General features: G+C 34.7%; 1 protein-coding gene across 1 annotated transcript; it reads left to right on the forward strand.

The window, feature by feature from the left end:
• The first annotated feature begins 3,654 nt into the window (after positions 1-3,654).
• On the forward strand, positions 3,655-18,569 carry pyr (pyramus). The gene is made up of 5 exons (XM_068291678.1): positions 3,655-4,070; positions 13,275-13,323; positions 15,079-15,211; positions 16,305-16,420; positions 16,635-18,569. Coding segments are annotated over exons 1-5 (2,235 nt in total). The 5' UTR covers positions 3,655-4,068.
• Positions 18,570-19,084: the final 515 nt, after the last annotated feature.

Consider the following 19,084-nt stretch of genomic DNA (forward strand, 5'->3'; position numbering starts at 1 on the left):
GAATATCATGTAAAATGGCTTAAACAAATTGACTGAATCGTACTTTTAGTGGCTTAGTGGAAACTTTAAGCATTCCAAAAATGTTTTTTAACATTAAACTGAGGTTTTTTTAAAATTTATTTGTTATTTTTCAATCGTCGATTCTACTCTGACTGCAATCATCGAATATTATCAAGATCTTTATTAAAGTAAGGCCAATTGAAGAATGTTTACTGGTCTGATCTTATTAAAGGTTTATTTAAGGGACTTACTTAGGATCATTAGAGTGTTCCTTACAGACCAGATTGAGATTTTTTCAGTCTTTGTTGATTGTCTTTGAGTTACTTTATTAGATTCGAAAAGTCTTTCACGTAGCTGACATATAAAGGATATCTAATTCTCATGGGGGATAGGACATCATATTATGATTTGTTTTTAAAAAACCCGTTAGATCTTAAAGTTATGGTGATCAGAATTTTATAAAAGCGATGTATTTCGGGATCATGGAGTTTTTTCTTTATATTCAGTTAATTCAACAGATTTAGTTGCAATTATTTATATTAATTGATACAAATTTCCATTTCAAAATCAGGCTACATAAAAACTCCTATAGGATCCTTGATGTTTTCAAGTGTTTGTAGGCAACTAAAACAGAAAAAAATGGATTGAATATTTCTGTGTCAAAGTATATAAATAAACAGAAAAACATTATTTAAGGGTTAATAACGTTCTTGATTTGTTTTGTTGTTTATTTTGTCTCAAGGTCTTATAAATTAAAACAAAGTATTATTTTGATGTTTATTATTTTTACAAATAGAGACAAACAAATAATAGTTTATTAGGTCTAGCGGCTGTCTGAACAATTGAATTTAATCAAATAAGCCAAAACGTTTTCAATTTAGGCTCAATGCAAGCAGTGCACTTTTATGTTATGGATTTAAGCCTAAATTGAACAAATTTTATCTTATTGTTGAGTCACCAAGTTAAATTTTAAATAGAATAATACTGTGCAACTAAAATTTTTTTAAATGAATTCTATTATTTGAATAAAAATGTCCTGTTTCTCTATTTGGCGACATCTTGAATAACATAAATTACCCTTTTATATGTTGTTTTGACATAAAAACAGTTAAAAAGGCGATTAATATGTATTTAATCCAATATTTATTCCTTGCTTGAGCAAATTTCTAAGAATTTGCTTACTTTTTAATTGAAAGTCTAAAGGAGTTTCACATGAGAGTTTTGGCCCCTCTTCTGTCCCTGTTCTGTTAGTTTGAATTAAGGCTTGCACTGCTTGTTATGTTGCCTCTGTTAATGTACGTGGTGTGCACTGCTTGAACCAATGCGGAGTTAACAGTTGCAACATGTTCGAAGCTCTCAGGCTTAACAGGAACTTTACAGTCGAGTGTAGGAGTAGGGGGAGCAGATAAGACGGAGGGCACGAGTCGGCATTCTATATAGGATATCAATTTATATCAATTTCATCATGTTTATGGCGTTTGATAAGCCTTTTCGCCTGAAGCGACTTTTCGCAATGCCATGATAAATTTTCCACTTGAGATTCGACGATGACCAAAGAACCTTTGATTTTCATCATTAATTATGCTGCTTCAAAATCAAGTGCGAGTACTTGGAATCAGCATTCCAGAGTAATTCAAATTGTGAGTCACTATTTAGTGACATAGTTTTTTAGTAAACAAGTCGAATGCGTGTGATAAGCGTTAGTGAAAGAGAAGACGCTACCGAATTCCGTTTTGAATTTTTGATTCAAGGGGAACTTTTGACAATCATTTAATTGGAACTGATTTGGGTATTGGAAATTGATACACCGTTCCAAAGTCCATTGGCATGCAATGATGATAGCGAGAACGAGAGGCGTGACATACTCCACCTGCCGCGATCTGCAGATATTTTGGGCCAACATTGTATTACCCAATATAAATGGTGCGCAATTTGATTTACAGCCATGATCAATAAAACTGCCTTCTAACCAGTAGCCACCTAATCAATCAATATCAAAACAAAATGCAGGTCAAACTCTAGCTAACGGTCTAGCAAACTCAAACTGAACTGGACCTTGCCCAATAATATATGAAAGAGAGAGAGAGAGAGCGAGAGAAACAACTTTTTTTTTTTGGGGGGCCTGCTTTATGAATGGTGGCAATAAATGATGCCAAAAAAAAAAAACTAGAGCAGGTCTTACCCCTCCAAATTATCCCAGTAAAATGACCTAAATCAAAGGTGTTAGCTGGGCTCTGCATACCTTCTGGCTAAGCCCATATAATAGCAATAACAAACACATCGAATTGTCTAGATTCAAGGAATGGAACGAAAGGAAATTTCATAATTTCTAAGATCAAATTTCACTTAAGGGGGGTCTCTACCTTGTTGGGCCGAAAAGGCGCCTTTTAGTAAGAATTTTTTTTTTGAGAAAAGTATAATAGATCAAGGAATGAAATTTTCCACAGTTGTTGGGAAAACTTTATTCTATCTATACAAATTTTCAGTGATCCGTGAAAAGGAGGAGAGGGGGGGGGGTGGGGTTTCCAATGGCATCTTCATTTCGTTCTTATGGAAGTCCTACCGTTCGCAAATGAAGTCTGAATCCAAAATTTTTTCCTTAATCTAGACACTTTTTAATGTAGTTTTGAGAAAAACGCCTTTGAAAATTAGGAACCCAGCCCAGCACGCTTGACATCGCTCCACTTAACGGCCGATAACTTTCGTAACACAAGGTAGAAACCCCTCTTAACTGAAAACTCTGTAGAACCAAATCTATCCCTCTGGTGGTCAAAAGATACTTACAGCAAGAATACTTATATCTACCATATAAGCACTCACTGTTAGCAGTTAGAACCAATCCCCTCTTTGTGGCCACACCCATGCCACTTCGAACATATTCGTTCGGGTTTGAGTTCGCCACGAGGTTCAGTTCAAAACACACAAAAAAGTATCTCGTATCTTGCGACGTACAATTTTGTATCTCGTATCTCGGACGACGTATATTTTTTGTGAATTATTTTTCTGAATCAGTTTGTGTTCACCTTTCGTCAAGTCAAGATCGCTGGCAGCGGGCCAAACACACCCAAAAAAACAAAAAAATACACACACACACACAACAAATATAAAATTATATTACTAACTAACTGAAAACGTTGTCAAGAAATCTTTTGAAAAAATAAAAATAATATTCAAAAGTTCAAAAAATAATGCAAAAAGGAAAAACCGCAAAGCTAAAGAAAAAGGTGCAAAAGTGCAAAATAAAAGAGAATTTGAAAGTTAATGGAAAAACTGATTTTGTTTTAAAAATCGTCTTGAAAACCAGTTCAAAAATAATACCAATAATAATTAAGCCAGTGCCGCAAAGCCAAAAAGAAAAATTACAAAAATATATATATAATCAATTATCAATTAAAAAATATATATTTTAATAAAATATTTGTGCAAAAATTTCAATGCAAATTTGTTTCGAATAATATATAAAAAAAATGAAAAATATGAAAAAAGTGTCGTGCAATATTAAATCACAATTTATATAAATTATACACAAAATCTACATATATATATAATCGTATATAAATTTTGTATTACAACAAATTACATATTGTTTAATCAGTAATACACAAATACATACACACATATCGAAAAGTAAGAAGAAAAACGAAGAAATTTTTTTTTGTGTCTCGTTTTTTTTCTCTTTCTTTTAAAAATATATACACACACACATATATATATATATGGCATTTTATTTGTTGCTATTCGCGGTGTAATTGAAAATTTATGTCGCGTCAACAGTTTTGTTTTTTTGTTGCTGTTTTCGGACATCTACATATGTACTACTTCGATATAACTTATGAGCCATATGAATTTTGATTTCCGTTTGGTTTCCAATTTGTGTCAACGTCAACTACAACAACAACAACAACAACAACGACTACATCTTCAACAACAACTTCATTGTCATCTTTAGCAAAAGTTTGTTTTTAATAACACATACTATTAACAACTATAACACGCACAACAGACCTATGTTGGATTATAATTTATACCCTTAATTTTTGGGGGCTACAATGCGGCCAGAAATATACGATGTAAGTATTTCTTCACTTGGATTACAGTCATAAGATATCCATCAAAATTATATGGAATTATGTCTAGAATATTCACGATTCATGAAAAGAAGATCATAAATATTATGATCCAAAGCAATCTTTATGGCATTTCAATTCTGATTTGTCACTTGTAATGCTTACGTTGACTTATGAAATTCATTGTTTAACAATTTTATCTAAAAATTATAAATTTGTTTAACAATCACATTTCTATAAACTGCTGAAATGTTTAAACTATTACGTCAACTTTTTTATAACATTAATTTTATTTCAATTCAAATATTTTTTCGGTGGCTTAAAAAGTGAACTTACAAAACAAAGTTAATGAACAACGTCAGAAATTGTTAAACAATTACTTTGTTTCAATTTAAATATTTTTTAATTGCTTAACATTGAACTTACTTCTAAAAGTTGATAAAAATATGTTGTCGAAAACTTTATAGAATGGAATTATATGTAGGAATACCCAAAATCTAATTCAAAATAATGTTAGTTATAGCTTTGATATGGTTTTAAGAATGTTTAAATAGTAAAGAAAAGTCAGAGCATTTTATAAGATTTTTCAAAGTATCTTAAAAGTCTTTTTGTACCATGTATGTTCTTCATTTTCTTAGGTTCTATTATTCAGAGAATAGCAAAGATTATAAGATCAAACACAAACTTCAAAAAAGTCGAAGTGGACTCGGTTTGATTGTAACTTGAAAATCCAACAAGTAGTTAAAACATTTCAAACTAGTTGAAATAAAAACGAATTTCTTCTTGTCATGCTGACAATTTGAGTTGGTCTAACTTTTAACCAAAAGCAAAATTTTCAAGTTGATAGGAAGACAAAGATTGAGCCACCACGTGGATAAAAATAAAAGGAGGCAAAGGAAAAACACGCCACGAACAAAAAACCAAACTCAAAAAGCAAATTCAAAAACCAAGAGCAAAGCCATGACATGACCTGTGTTTTGCTTTGCTCCCTTCACAGACACACACACACACACACACACACACACATACACAAAAGGATATATGAATAAATGTTCGACTAAATATCATGCCAAAAGTAATTTCACTTAAAAAGCAATTTTCAAATACACACATAAAAACGAAAGAAGGAAAAAAGCACAACAATTATATGTTTTGAAACAAGAATTCAGTTCAGTGAGGTCCAGTTCGACAAAAATTTATAACTTGTTATGGCTCTAACACATGCAAACTGTCAGGATATATGTGCGTGTGTGTGTGTGTATCTGCAACCCCTTTTTGCCTACATTAAGGGGTCGCCAGTTACTGCTGCTGATCTCACAGGACATTTACCTGAATCTGATTGCCAGAGAGTCATATGTACATAAATCATCCAACCCCCTCCTGCCCACTGCTTAACAACAAGAACTTTTGAAATTTTTAATAATATTTTTTAGTTTTGCGCAAAAACAAAATTTACTTTGTCCAAGTGAATTTACAACTTTTTAATGCCTTACCCACTCCCCAATTATTGTTTTAATTCTAATCTTTAGCCGACTTTATCAAAATCCAATTTCAATCTATCCATAAAGCAAGTTGTAAGAAAAAGCCACGCCCCAGCAGCCAGCACCACCACAAGTCATTCAGGTGGTTTGAGGTTCGGTGAGGGGATAGATAACAAACTTTACTGTAAGAAAAAAAAAACTAGACAATATTTGATTTTCGAAATTTTCTCACTTATTTTTTTTTTTTTTTTTGTGTTTATTAATTAAAACGGAAATACAAAAAGTAGATAAAAGAAATGATAACATTTGGGAATAGCCAAAGACGAAGGCAATGATAGAAAATCGTATTAAACTATTAACTATTGAATTATACACCCTATCCGAAGAGAGGGCGAGCGACAATCTATCTTTCCCTTTCTGTCTACGCAACATTTTTTTTTATTTATTGATATTTATTGATTTGGCAAATCACATGCTTATAGTAAATCATAAATAACCTCTAATGACTTGGCATTATTGTGCAGCTTTGATTAATGCAATCAATGAAGATCGTATAAACCGTAAAATAAAGCTCTAAGGACAATATATATACCCTGGAATTGAGGTATGCCTTTGATTTAGATGGGAAATTAAAGGATATATAAACTTAGCTTAAGGCTTAAGGGATAAGAAATCATTAAAGGCATATTTCATTAGTTCTAGAGATACTTATTATCCTAAAAGCAATCAATAAACTTATTTTGGATATTCGATTATAGGGTATATCCATAACGGCTTTTTGATTAATTATTTGCACTTTTTAAATGTATTTTTAATCTTCTATTCAACTAACTGTTCTTAAAGCCACAAAAAAAAATGTATCTATATATGTATATGGATTTGTTTAAGACTTCAAGTTTTTTTTGTTTAATTAGGTTACGCGCGGGTGGTAAAAGCTGTCGAGCAGGGCAAAGAAAAAGGCAAAAGTCAAATAAATATGTATATATAACACAGGTACATAAATAATAATGTATATATAGACATATATTAATATAGATGTGAATAATTGGGTTATTATTGGTAAAGGCTTATTGAGGTTTCTTTTTATTCTTTAGAAGTGACGGAATAAAATATCACTCATTTATAATAAACGACCTCAAAAGTCACGTTTAATGTGATGATGCTAATTATTGGATTATGATTATTATGATGCTAGGCTAAATATATATAACGGTTGCTTAGTCATCCCCCTAAGTTAAAGCATTATCATGCATTTGGCATACCAAACGACATTCCATGTTATTCAGACCCCCCCTCAATTTCTCTTTCTATATAGAATATATGTATGACATGACGTGTGACATTGTAACCTGTTGATTGGTTTCATTTTCTGTTAGCTTAAAAAATAGAAATTTTTGTTTTCTTGTTGTTCTCCTCATTTCAATTTCGATTCGCCGTTGAGTGTAACTTAATCTGGCTCCCAATGTCTGGCTAATATGTCGCACGCCTAGGCTATATGTGGCTATTATTGCCTGCTTCATTTTTAATGGCTGATTGAGGGCGATTTGTGGGCGATTTATTGAATTTTAGTTGATTGTTTATATGGTTTTATGCGTTTATGATTTGAAGCCATTAGAGGCAATGTGAGTAATCCTCTATATAAGCTTATCATCGAAAGTTCTTCGACAAAACAAAACGCGGGTTGCCTGGGACTAAAATTTAAGCTGTGGCTTGAATACACAACATAATGTTAATAACAATTTGATCAAAGTCGAATGAAGAATACTCTTTTTGAAAAGCCTTGGAGATGACGATGAGTTTTTAAAACTTTCCTTGAGAATCCTCTATGACCTTCCATGATTGTAATGCCTGCCTTTTCCTGCATCTTACTATAGCTAAGACTACCCTTGCAACTGCAGAAAGGGTATACAAAGAACCTAACCACACACACACACACACACACACACACACAAAGTACTCGATTGACTGCGACATCGACTACAACTACAACTAAGTGTGAAGACGTCGTTTTCAGTGTTTTGAAAATTTTATCTTATCACGAACACGTTCAAAATATACGTAGACAGAAACGGTAGAACTCCTACTACTAATACTACTACTACTATGGAAACATTATACTACGCGTAGTATAATTTTCCATAATATGTATATATGTAAGTTGAAATAAAATAAACTAATAACAAATGCGCCGAAAAGCGTTCGAAACAAACTTTTTTTGTTTTGTTATTTTATTGTCAAGAACCATGCGGCGGCCCTCAAGTGTTTGTTTTGCTTATATTGTTTTTTGCGGGTTGGACATTTTTTGCTTGTTATAAAACAATTGAATTTAGTTACTTTTCGTAAGAGTGAGAGAGAGACAGAGAGAGAGAGAGAGGGCGTGGGAGATGTCGAAGTAGTTGTAGATAAATTATGCCAAAGTTGAAAACGTGGGTTGTAAAAATGTTGAATTTATGCAAATATTTGCATTACAAATTACCGACTTACTTCCCTCCACCCGCTTCTTAACCATCAATTGGCCAGCGCATCAACCATTGGTCACACAGAGTAACCACATCCGCCCTAAAACCAACCAACCAACCACCCACCCAACTGTTTATCTTTCCCATTGGGCCCTTTTGGTTGGTCTTTCTCAGCAGAAGCAGCAAACAGCTGGCGACTAGAGATCGACACCTGCACCTGACCTACAAAGGTGCAATGGTTGTTGTTGTTGTTGTAGCTGCTTCTGCAGTATTGTGAAAAACAACAAACACTCCCACTTTACACATATTGTATTGTCTGTGTGTGTGTGAGTGTGTGTACACACACTGAAATCACAACACGAAAATCCAGCTAAATTGTGAAAGTTATCGACAACAATATTGATCAACTTGAATGGGGATTTACCTCAAAAAAAGAAGGTAATTGAAGTTTGAAAGAACTCTTAATTACATTATGTAATTGTAAATCTTGTATTTATTTCAAATATGATATAATTATTTCATTTTTCACTTTCTTTTTCATAAACTTATCACGAACTAATAAAAAAGTTAATTTTTATCAATAAATTCTGATAAAATGAATGAACTTTGAAACAGATTTCTAATACTTATTTGTATATATGCAAGTAGTTGGTAATTAATATTATTTTCAAATACTTATTGTAGCATATAATTATAGATATTTTGTGTATATGAAATTTGCACTGACATCAATCAGAATCGAATTCAATATCAATAATTCTCAACTGTCCCAGATGGTTTCATCACATTTGTTGTATTTAGAATCAGCTTTTTTTTTCCAGAAAAGTACATTGTAAGGTGTCACATTTGAGCAGTTCAGCTGGGAGAGATTCAACAAAGATAGCTCGGGGGTAGGAGAAGGGACTACTACTAATAGTAGACAGTCGCAATGCACTTGTCCAATGTTTGCCTTGGACTTGCTACTTCGTCTTCTTCATCATCATCATCGACGTTTGTCTTGCTGTCTGTGTCTCTGTCTGTCTTGATTGATATTGACACATTGGGAAAGTTGCCTAGCCTAACAAAAAGGTATTTGGCCCGTTGCCACTTAAGTAGCTAAAATGCGAGTTGGCAGGATGGGGGGAAAAGAAGAGGCTCTGCGGCTTAGGCATTGGCAGTGCTGCTTATCTGGCTTATCAGCCCATGCAGCTGTCGTTCAAATCGCATTAGATATATACACATACACACACACACACAACCCCTTTCTCAACTCTGTGTGTGTGTGTGTGTGTAATTTTCACGCCTGTTTCAGAATTATGCATCAACAGGGCGCAAAAAAGCGTAAAGTACGTAAAAAAGTAAAGTAAAGTAAAGTTGTGAATGAGTTAATGAGCCAAGATTTGTGTAGTGTCACGACAGACAGTCTATGATAGATAGAAAGAGAGTGTGGGAGGTGGTTCGGTGGGGTAGGGGTAGGGGGAGGGCATAGCCTTGACACTGGGTATCTATATGGAGTATCTAAGTAGTTGTCGTGTGTGTACGCATGTATCTTTTAACAACATTTGCTTATCTCTCTCTCAGTCTCTCTCTCCCTAGTGTGACTGGGGGGGTGCACTGAACCCATTCCATTGTGTGATTTTAGCTCTTCTGTTTCTTTTTGGGGCGTTGCGCTATTTGCGGCACAAGTTCAAGTGCCTGAGGTTCTCCCTGATGATGGAGTAAACAAAATAGATATGATATATCAATGGAATGTGGCCAACTTTTTGCAAACTCTATACATAGTTTTCCAGGAAAATCCGTCTTAGCTAAATTGGATACCCTCTGCGCATGTAAGTCGAGCTTACAATTACAATTGAATTTCTAGGAAAGTTTTCGCATATTTTCCCCTCTAAAAGCCATTTTGGATGTATTTATTTATATCTGGTGGAGAACCTTCTGCTTGAAGTTAGTTGAAATTTCCAGTGAAACAAATAAAAATGCCCAGCCACGTTTGGCATTAATTTTTACAGCCGTTGGGAGTCGGAATTGGTTACTCGGAGTAGGGTTGATAAGTGAGACTTAGACCAAAAAGGGGGTGTTGGGTTAGGGTTGTTGCAAGGTGGACGATGTTCATGATGATGATGCAAGAGTATTAAATAACATCGGTTCGACGTAAAAGTATTTGTTTTTGGTTTATTTCGGAGCAACCCCTAAAACAAAAGCGCAAAAATTGAAATTGCATTAACTGGCAAAACGGTAAGGGGAAGATTGCATTTAAGTATATATATATGTATATATATTGTGCAATTTGTAGGGTGACCAACTCCACGCACAATTAAAGTTACAAAAAAAAAAAAAGGAAAGCGAAAACATTTCACACTTGGGCGATATCCCATTGAGAGACACAGAAAGGAGAAGAAGGGAGTTTTTTTTTTTTTTGGGTAACTGTAATTGTTATGAAGCGATTACATGATTGATGGCCTCTGATTTTGCGGCCGAGCTAACACACGTGGCAGCAATCAGAAGCTACTTAAGGATTTGCTTTCGCTTACCAAAATGTGAATACCCTCAGGCCAAAAAAAATATGGGGCTATCGTTATGTCTTTGTGGTGCAAAATCTTTTTTACCTCCGTCACATTCAGTTTTCTAGTATTTATTTGCTTTTTTTTTCCTTTTCGGTTGTCTAATCTAATCGTTGTCACATTCCACAGATGCCAAATTGCAAATCAACAAGTGGGCTAAGGTCCATGGAATATTTGTATACAAAATACAACAAATAAACCACGTGCCCAAAACTAGTTTCGACTAAATCAATATTAACTCTTAGGTATATGTATGTTTGTTTATCTAGTGGCAAATGACAAGTTGATTTTTTTTGTTCATTTTTGCTGGCGTACTTCTTGCTATTTACGTTCGTATATATACTAAATACTTAAATTTAATCGAATGTACAAAACTAATTAAGACTAAAGGGGGAAAAAATGTGTCTGAGCGATTAGATAGATAGACCAACTGCTCTTAATAAGTGTTTGAGATTTAAGACCTGACAGGTCTCCTTATAAGCAAATTGCAAAAGAAAAAAACATTTAAACGAAGTGTTTCTGAGCTGACTGTAGATTTTAAGGATCAAAGCTGTTAAGCTGCAAAGAATCAATACTGAAGAGTAAGTTAGCTAGAGAGGATCATTAAAGCTTCTTAATCCAAGTCACAGTAAGTAGTTGTAGGCAATTTTTTAGTTTTTCTGGCTATCTAACTATGAAATATGAAACTATGAAAGGATCAAAGTTTATGATTTTGATGCCTTAGCTTTTCTATAAGGACATACTTGAAACACTTGAATCATAGCTAAAACATCAACCAAATCTAAATGAAATCTTTAAACTTCAAAAAAGAAAAGGCCATAAGTCTTCGAAATTCCTGTAAAACCTTCAATTGAGCTTCCTTCAAACATTCCCGAGGATCAAAGCTTTGTTGCTGAGCACAAAAAAAAAAGCTTATTAGACCTTGGTTATAGACCCACATAGGTGGTCCTTAAACAGAAATGCTAATCATTATTCCAAACACATTGTGTCCCTATATTTGCCTGTCCCTCTTGGGCCCTCTGTTGCTAACCCTAACCCTAACCCTAACCCTGTCTCTACTACTTAAAGACTTCATTCAAGTTCTTATGCTTATGCTTCTGTTGTCTGCATACCAAAAAGGTAATTATAAGTCGCATTGTAAAGGAAACGAAACGAAACGTAGAAAAAAAGTAAAGCACACAAACACTCAAACAGACATGGACACAGATACAAAACGAATACACAAAAAAAACACCGACATGGACGCAGATACAGATACAAAAAACCCACTTGGAGCCATACACAGTAGAGAGACAGTAAGGTGATATCAAATTACATACATGAGAAATGAAAATAGAAGACAAAGTAGAGAGACAGAGACAGAATGTGTTAGACTGAGAGCTACTCTTTTCGTTTGTAGATGGGCGGGTCATCTGGGCTTTTGTTATGGGTATTAGAATTCGGTTTCAGTTTCGGTTTGCGGTTGCTAGACCTCAGAAATCTGGCGCTAGAATAGAAAATGAAAAGGTGTTTACAGATATTCCAGGTTTACCTGAGGCACAACATGCATTATGCACATGTAATAGAGCATAATGACAATCAATCAGCATGAATATCTGAACAGTCAGCTTTTTTTATATGTAGTCAACTCCCCCACGATAAAAATCCATGAATTTCACAAGAAAATCAACAAATTAAATCGAATGCAAAGCTAAACATAAATTTTATTACTAAATTGCAAGCTCTCCACTTAATTGCCAAGAGGCAAAAGAATCAAATCAAAATCGTCTCATATATATACCTATATATGTATGTATATGTGTATGTAGATTCATTGAAATGGAAGTTTTATTGTCTGCTGTGAAATTGAAAAATGATAAAAATCGACAATCGGCCAAAAGGCATTTGATTCTTGATTCCTTGTTTCCGAAAAAAAAGAGACTGCCCACTGTGAGAGCTAAATGGTTTAGTTCGCTTTTTGGGATTGCAATTTGAATTCTACTTGCGCCTCCTTCTTACCCCTCTGCCACTCCCCCTCCCCCACATGCTGTTCTCATATTGATTTCTTTGGCTAAAGTGTGCGATTTTCACTTTTCAAAAAACCAGCAAAGACCTTCGTCTCAAGAAACTACCCTTCTGGTTCTTGTTCTGAGTTCTTTTCTTTTTCTTTTTTTTTTTTTTGTTTGTAGTTCAGTTCAGCCTTAAGCTGAAATCAATGACCTTTTGGGTCTGTCACACGTTTTGTGGGGAGAGAGGAGACGAAAGAAGGAGAAGAAGGAGGCCTGGGATTAGTCGTGAAACAAAATATGCAAGTCCAAGTCACTCTTATAGTTAAAAAGCCTCCAAAACAATAGTTGTTCAAATCAATCGATAGAGAAACGTTTTCTTGGGCTTTTTTTTCTTCTTTTCCCAAGTGGCCACTTCTTGTTGTTGGTTTTATTTTTGTTTTTCATATATAATATAAATATACATATATATATATGAATGACATTGACCATGCATTGTATGAAAAAGGGCTAACTCAGTAAACTTATAGCATCTCATCAAAATGTTTTGAGTCATGATCTCAGACGGAAGTTGAAATGCGAAACAAAACATCAAAATTAATATGAGAAATAATATTCAAAATTCAATATATGATTTACAAATATTTTAGTTGATTCATAAGTTGAACTTATTCAATAAGAAGTCTATATATATGAATAATGTGAAATTCATTTCGTCTTTTTTTGTTTTCAAATTTTGCAGGTTACTACAGTTCACGCTGCCCAATGTCAGGATTATTTTTATACCGATGGTAAGTGTCTATATCTATAGAAAAGTATATACATATAAGTTGGCTATATATATTCTTGATCAGCTGCTTATCAGTGGGTTGATTTTATTAGCTCTAGGACAAACTTTGAAAGAGAATAACACCTTTTCGACTGAAAATCTGTATATGATCAGAAATTGTTGAATTTTTAAGACCACTTTCATCTTAAAAGAAGACTTTAAATCTTTAGGTAAAATACTAAGAAATCGTTTTGTTCTATACTATATATAGGAATCATTTATTTAGTCATCATCGTCTCAAAGCTCGAATTAGAAAGGGCCAAACTTAAAACAATGTCCAAGTTCGAAATACAACAACAAAATAGTAATAAATTTGAAAACCATCTGGAGATTGTCAATTTCAATTACAAAATCTGAAAATTGGTTTTCAACACTCCACTCCAACGAAAATAATTATCATGAACGAAAAGTATTTAAGGCATTCCGCAGAGATCGGATCAAGTGTACTGTGTAATCAGAAATGAAGAGTGAGGGGGGAAAATATTTTGAGTTTTTTTTTTTTATCTGAGTGTTGCTTGTGGAGTGGCTCTGGCTTGGCTGTGGGTCCCCACTTCAAAATAATAGTAATAAACGAAAAATAATAATAATTATTACATTAAAAAAAAACGTCATTGAACTATGGAAAAGGTCGCTGCAAAGCAAACACCAAACGAAAAGAGAGAGCGAGAGAAAAAGCTACAAACAACTGACATTCTGTCAACTTTACAACTGATGAAATGTGTTGACAAGCTGACAAGTGTTGGAATGCCTTTAGGAGGAACTTCAATCGATTGGTCATGCTACAAAAACTCACAAAATGCCAGCCACTTAAAAATGAGGAAAAACTCGCGGACGCGTGGTCAATTAAAGTGTTAGTACCCTGTACTTAATATAAAATCCACAATAAGCTCTGGCCATACAAATATTTTTAGCAATGCAACTGAAAAGTATCTAAAAATATCATCAAACTTAAGGTAGTGCCGTGTGCTGTATCAAATGATATATGAGGATTTGATCTAAGCTTTAAGAACCTTATGAATTGATGATGATTTGCACTCGTTACGCTATTTTTATCATTACTTTTTGGGCCAAAAATGAAGGGAAAGTCTCCACCATATTGATTATTGATAATTTTTGTGATATCATTAATATATTTTGGTATGTAAATTGTTTTGGTTTTGGTTTGCTGCTGCCTCAGAAACGTGTTATAGATAAGTCTGGCATGAGTTGGACACGTGATTTCATGGTGGGTTAGTAGCACAAACTACATTCTCTTTGGGCCTAAAATTGAAACTTGTTGCCAACTAACTAAGAATGTCTATAAGGGTTACAATTTAGCCATTTTGTTGTTTCGAGAGAAGAGTATGTAGCTGGGATTAGTTGAATAGTTTCACGTTGGGCGCCAATTATCAAAAGCTTTGCATTTAAGTTGAAAAACGCATCTGGGATTGGTCCTTAGCCCATAACAGAGAGAGAACACACACACACACACACTCAGAATTCCCATAGGTTTTAATGGTTTTCGTTGCGGCTCAACTTTGACCATTAAAAACGTTTATAGTGTCACATGTGTTCAGCTGGCTCGTATAGGGTAAAGGGGAAAAAAAAAGCTTATCGTATTAATGGAAATTTATGGCTTGTTCCATAAGGGGCTGCCAACTAGGATTAAAGCAAATGTATCTGTATATGCATTGGTTTATTAATCACAATCGTCTATCCCTTTCTCTCTTTATCACAGGTAATGCTTGCTCTTGTATTAACAACATGCGCAAAGACGGACGAATATATATTAACACTGATGACCCACAACGATCGTGCGCTGCACATCAACGCGCACGGCAAAGTGACCGCAGAGGACATCTCATTGGCACGTAAGTTCTTCTTATTGATTCTATATATCTTTATATGCAATATACATACATGTGTATATATAAATTTTCATTTGGCATTTCAATTAAATTGGCATTTATTTTGAACTCTGTCTCGGTTCTGTCTGTTCGTCTTTCGGTCTGTCTCGGTCTGTGCATATTGTGTGCTTAATTAAATTATTGGTAATTTAATATTTGATTGATGTTATGAACCGCTCTCAGTCTCAGTCTGTTTGGCGGCGCCATTGCGGTTTTTGCTGTTTGATTTCATTTCGTTTCGATCTTTCAGTTTGAGTTCCGTGCGGTTTTTCCAAGCCGTTTCCATCAAGTTCAGGAGCATAGTATTGAAACTAGGTTGATCTCTAAACGAAAGTGACAACAGTTAGCTTGGATTCCTTTAGAATAGCTCACAAATGGAAAAGAATGCCATTTACCATAAATTAATAAGTCAAACACATTGTCACTTTGGCATTTTATCTAATCAGTTTGAACTAACTAACTTTGTCGAGCCAGCAAACCACCAACTAACTATCAAAAGTGTAGTGGCGGGTTAGAGGTGTGGGGGAATACTTGAAGCTTAAGCAATTTGATCGATTTGTTATATGTTTTGTTTTGGGGCGTTGCCTTTCGTCCATATCAATTGAAGGTCTTCCCTAATAGGCGGCATGCCTCGAGAACGTGGCCAAAGATCGTCTAAAAGCCATAAATGTTTAACTCATTTTCAGGGTTAAACCTCTTAGAGGGAGGAGTTGTATGTACCTTCTTAATTAATGCCAAATAGTTCAACGACTGCTTAGGGCATTCTAGTAATTTAACTACATATATTCATTGATAACCAGACACACACCACACTTCGAGGTGTGCTACAGCATGTGCTTGTTATTTGACGCCACCGAAAAAAAACTAATCAAACCTTTCATAACTTTATCGAAAACCTTTCAATTAATTGGGTTATCTCTAAGTGTGTGGCTCCCTTTCTTACCCTCGCATTCTGTTTGCCATAAATCTATTATTTACTTAACATCAACTTGTTTTGTTTGCTAATAATTAATTAAATTTGATTTGTGTTTCTCTTATTTTTTCTTTCCATGATTAGAATCCTTCAAAATGGACAGTGTTGGCGATGCACTGGATCCAGATTTCAAGATCACAATCTATGCCAAGGATGTGAATTACTATTTATGCTTTCATCAAGGACGACTTGTTGGAAAGGTAAGCAAAAGCAACAACAATTATAATAATAATACATATAATAAGTTTTGTTATGAATATAGAGAAAGATTCTTAGTCTTCATAGATATTTAAAGTTCTTTCAAATTTTAGTTCTGTTTACCCCTAATATACTTGAACCCTCAATGAATTTATCTCTAACCAAAGGATTTCTTTTCCATTTTCTTCCCCCAATTTTTTTGGTTATTCACTTTAGAAAAACGCCACAAACGATTGCCATTTCAGAGAGTCAATGGATCGGGGTTATTATCAGTATCGAAATGCCTATAATGAAGAGCTGCGTGTGGGCATTAAACGTAACTTTAGACCAATTGGGCCTAAGGATAGAAAAAGGTTGCATCGCCTGAAAAATGCTTGCTTTTTCTTCTATCGTGCCGAGGCCAAGGATTTTCGTAGTAAATTGTCAAGAACGAGAGCAACATCAACATCAACAACTACTCCTACTACTAGTACGTCATCAACTACGACTACAACAACTACTACTACAACAACAACTACCAGTACAACAACAACAACAACAACCAGACCTACAACAAATACAACAAAAAAATTAGGCCCAGTGTCGGGCACAAGACGTGTGAGAGTTAAACAGCGTCGCCCCGCGTCGCCAACAACAAGTATTAATAGCGATAGTTCTACTAGCAACCACAACACCAACAACAACAAAAACAACAATAGCCCTAAGTCCTACAATCAAGCCAACAACAACAACAATAGCCTTGATGATGAACTGCTACAACAGGACATCATTCAAAGGAATCGCAAACGCTCACAACATCGCCAGCAACAACAGTTGCAGCATCGCCAGCGTCAAAGAGAGCAGCAACAGCGCATTGCCAAGAACAACAGCAACAACAAGAATCACAATAATGTTGTTGCTGTTGGTGCCATGCCACAACCTAAAAATTTGGAAGTGCGTCACCATCATAACAATGCCACCTGGATGGAACGTCGTCGTCGTCGTCGCATGCAAAGACGCCGTCAACAGCAATTCACCTCCTCATCGTCGGCTTCCGTTGAACATTTGCCCACGGCCTCATCGTCGGCATCCTCATCGTCGTCTTCATCATCGACAGCAACTTCCACGGCATTGACGGCAACAGCAGCCTCATTGGCGCCGTCGGCTCTCAATTTGATGGCCATGTTGGCGGCAAGTCGTCGCAAACGTGGGCGTAGAAAACGTTCAGTTGCCGTTGCTGCCGCAACAGTGGCAACAAAAAATGTTGCAGCATCTTCTGCCGACATGCAGTTGGTTGAGTCAACGACAGTAAAGCAGCAACAGCAGCAGCAACAACAACAGCAGCAGCAGCAGCAACAACAACAAAATGAATACTCAAACACCTATGTTAATAGTAACTTAAACCTAAATCTTAATAGTAATAGCCATATTCTTAATATTGCAATACCTGCCTTGCCAAAAAACTACAACTACTTGTACAGTAACGAGCATAATAATTATATTAATAATATGAATACTAAAAGTAGCACGACTGATTCTAGTAGTTTAGACACTAGCACTAAGTTCGATAGTCCAAATAGCCATAGCCATAGCCCTAGCCATAGCCATAGCCGGAGTGCGTTCAATACAGAGAATATTGACAATAATCATAAGCAATTAAACGTTCGAATTGACAAGAAGAGCATAAATCCTGTAGACATTTTATCTACTACAGTCGATTATCATTATAGTAATTATAATCATATTGATGCTAATCCCCAACACGAGGAAGATGAGGAGACAGAGGAATATATCGATGAAGACAATGAGAAAGGTGAGCACGAAGAAAATATTGTAAAGCATTTACTTCGTAGCCAGCAACAAGAACAGCAGCCACAGCAACAAGAACAACCTAATCTTGATAATTTAAATGCAAATATTAATGTTGTTAACGAGAATCAACATCATCATAATGATGATGAAGAAAATTATAATTTGCTGCTGTCAAATAATAACCATAATAGTAATTATAACGAGCAATTTGCGAATGACGATGAAACGATACGAATTGAAAATAATAAATATGAAACACATATAGTACAATACAAACATGTGGTATTTATTTCAAAAAGGTCTGGGGGTCGTTGTTTAAATCTCTCAATTTTAGATACTAACCAAGCTAAATACTATTGAAAGGTTTGTTTCGTTTAACCAATCAACCTGTGATCCAAGCCAGAGGACTCTACCAGATGCATACTAAGTTAAAGTAAGTTTAACAAATCTATTCATACATGTCCTTAAGAAAAGCATTTGATAGTCTTTCAAGCAACTCTCATAACTGTATGTCCCAGTGTATTGCAACTGGTGACAAAATGGTCAAGTTCAAATTTATGGAGGCCTTTTGGCATTTCATATATCATCATTCCGATTAAAGCTCTTCTTGGATAACGATTGCCTGGTTCTAGAGACAAAAATTTTAAGTTTGGTAAGCGATCCATAATATGTAAATAAATATATAATTACGGAATACCTTTGTTTAACTTTTCAATATAAGTACTTTGTACAATCAACATGTTAAAGGTCTTAAGAGATAAGTAAATAGGTATTGGCGCTGGTTTACTCTATGCAAATTCAAAAATATTATTATTTAGACTTCAAAATTTTTAGTTCTAACACAAAAACACATAGTTTATGCACATACATTCCAG

This window comes from Drosophila tropicalis, unplaced genomic scaffold (genome assembly GCF_018151085.1).
Source record: "Drosophila tropicalis isolate 14030-0801.00 unplaced genomic scaffold, ASM1815108v1 contig_593, whole genome shotgun sequence".
Taxonomy (NCBI): domain Eukaryota; kingdom Metazoa; phylum Arthropoda; class Insecta; order Diptera; family Drosophilidae; genus Drosophila; species Drosophila tropicalis.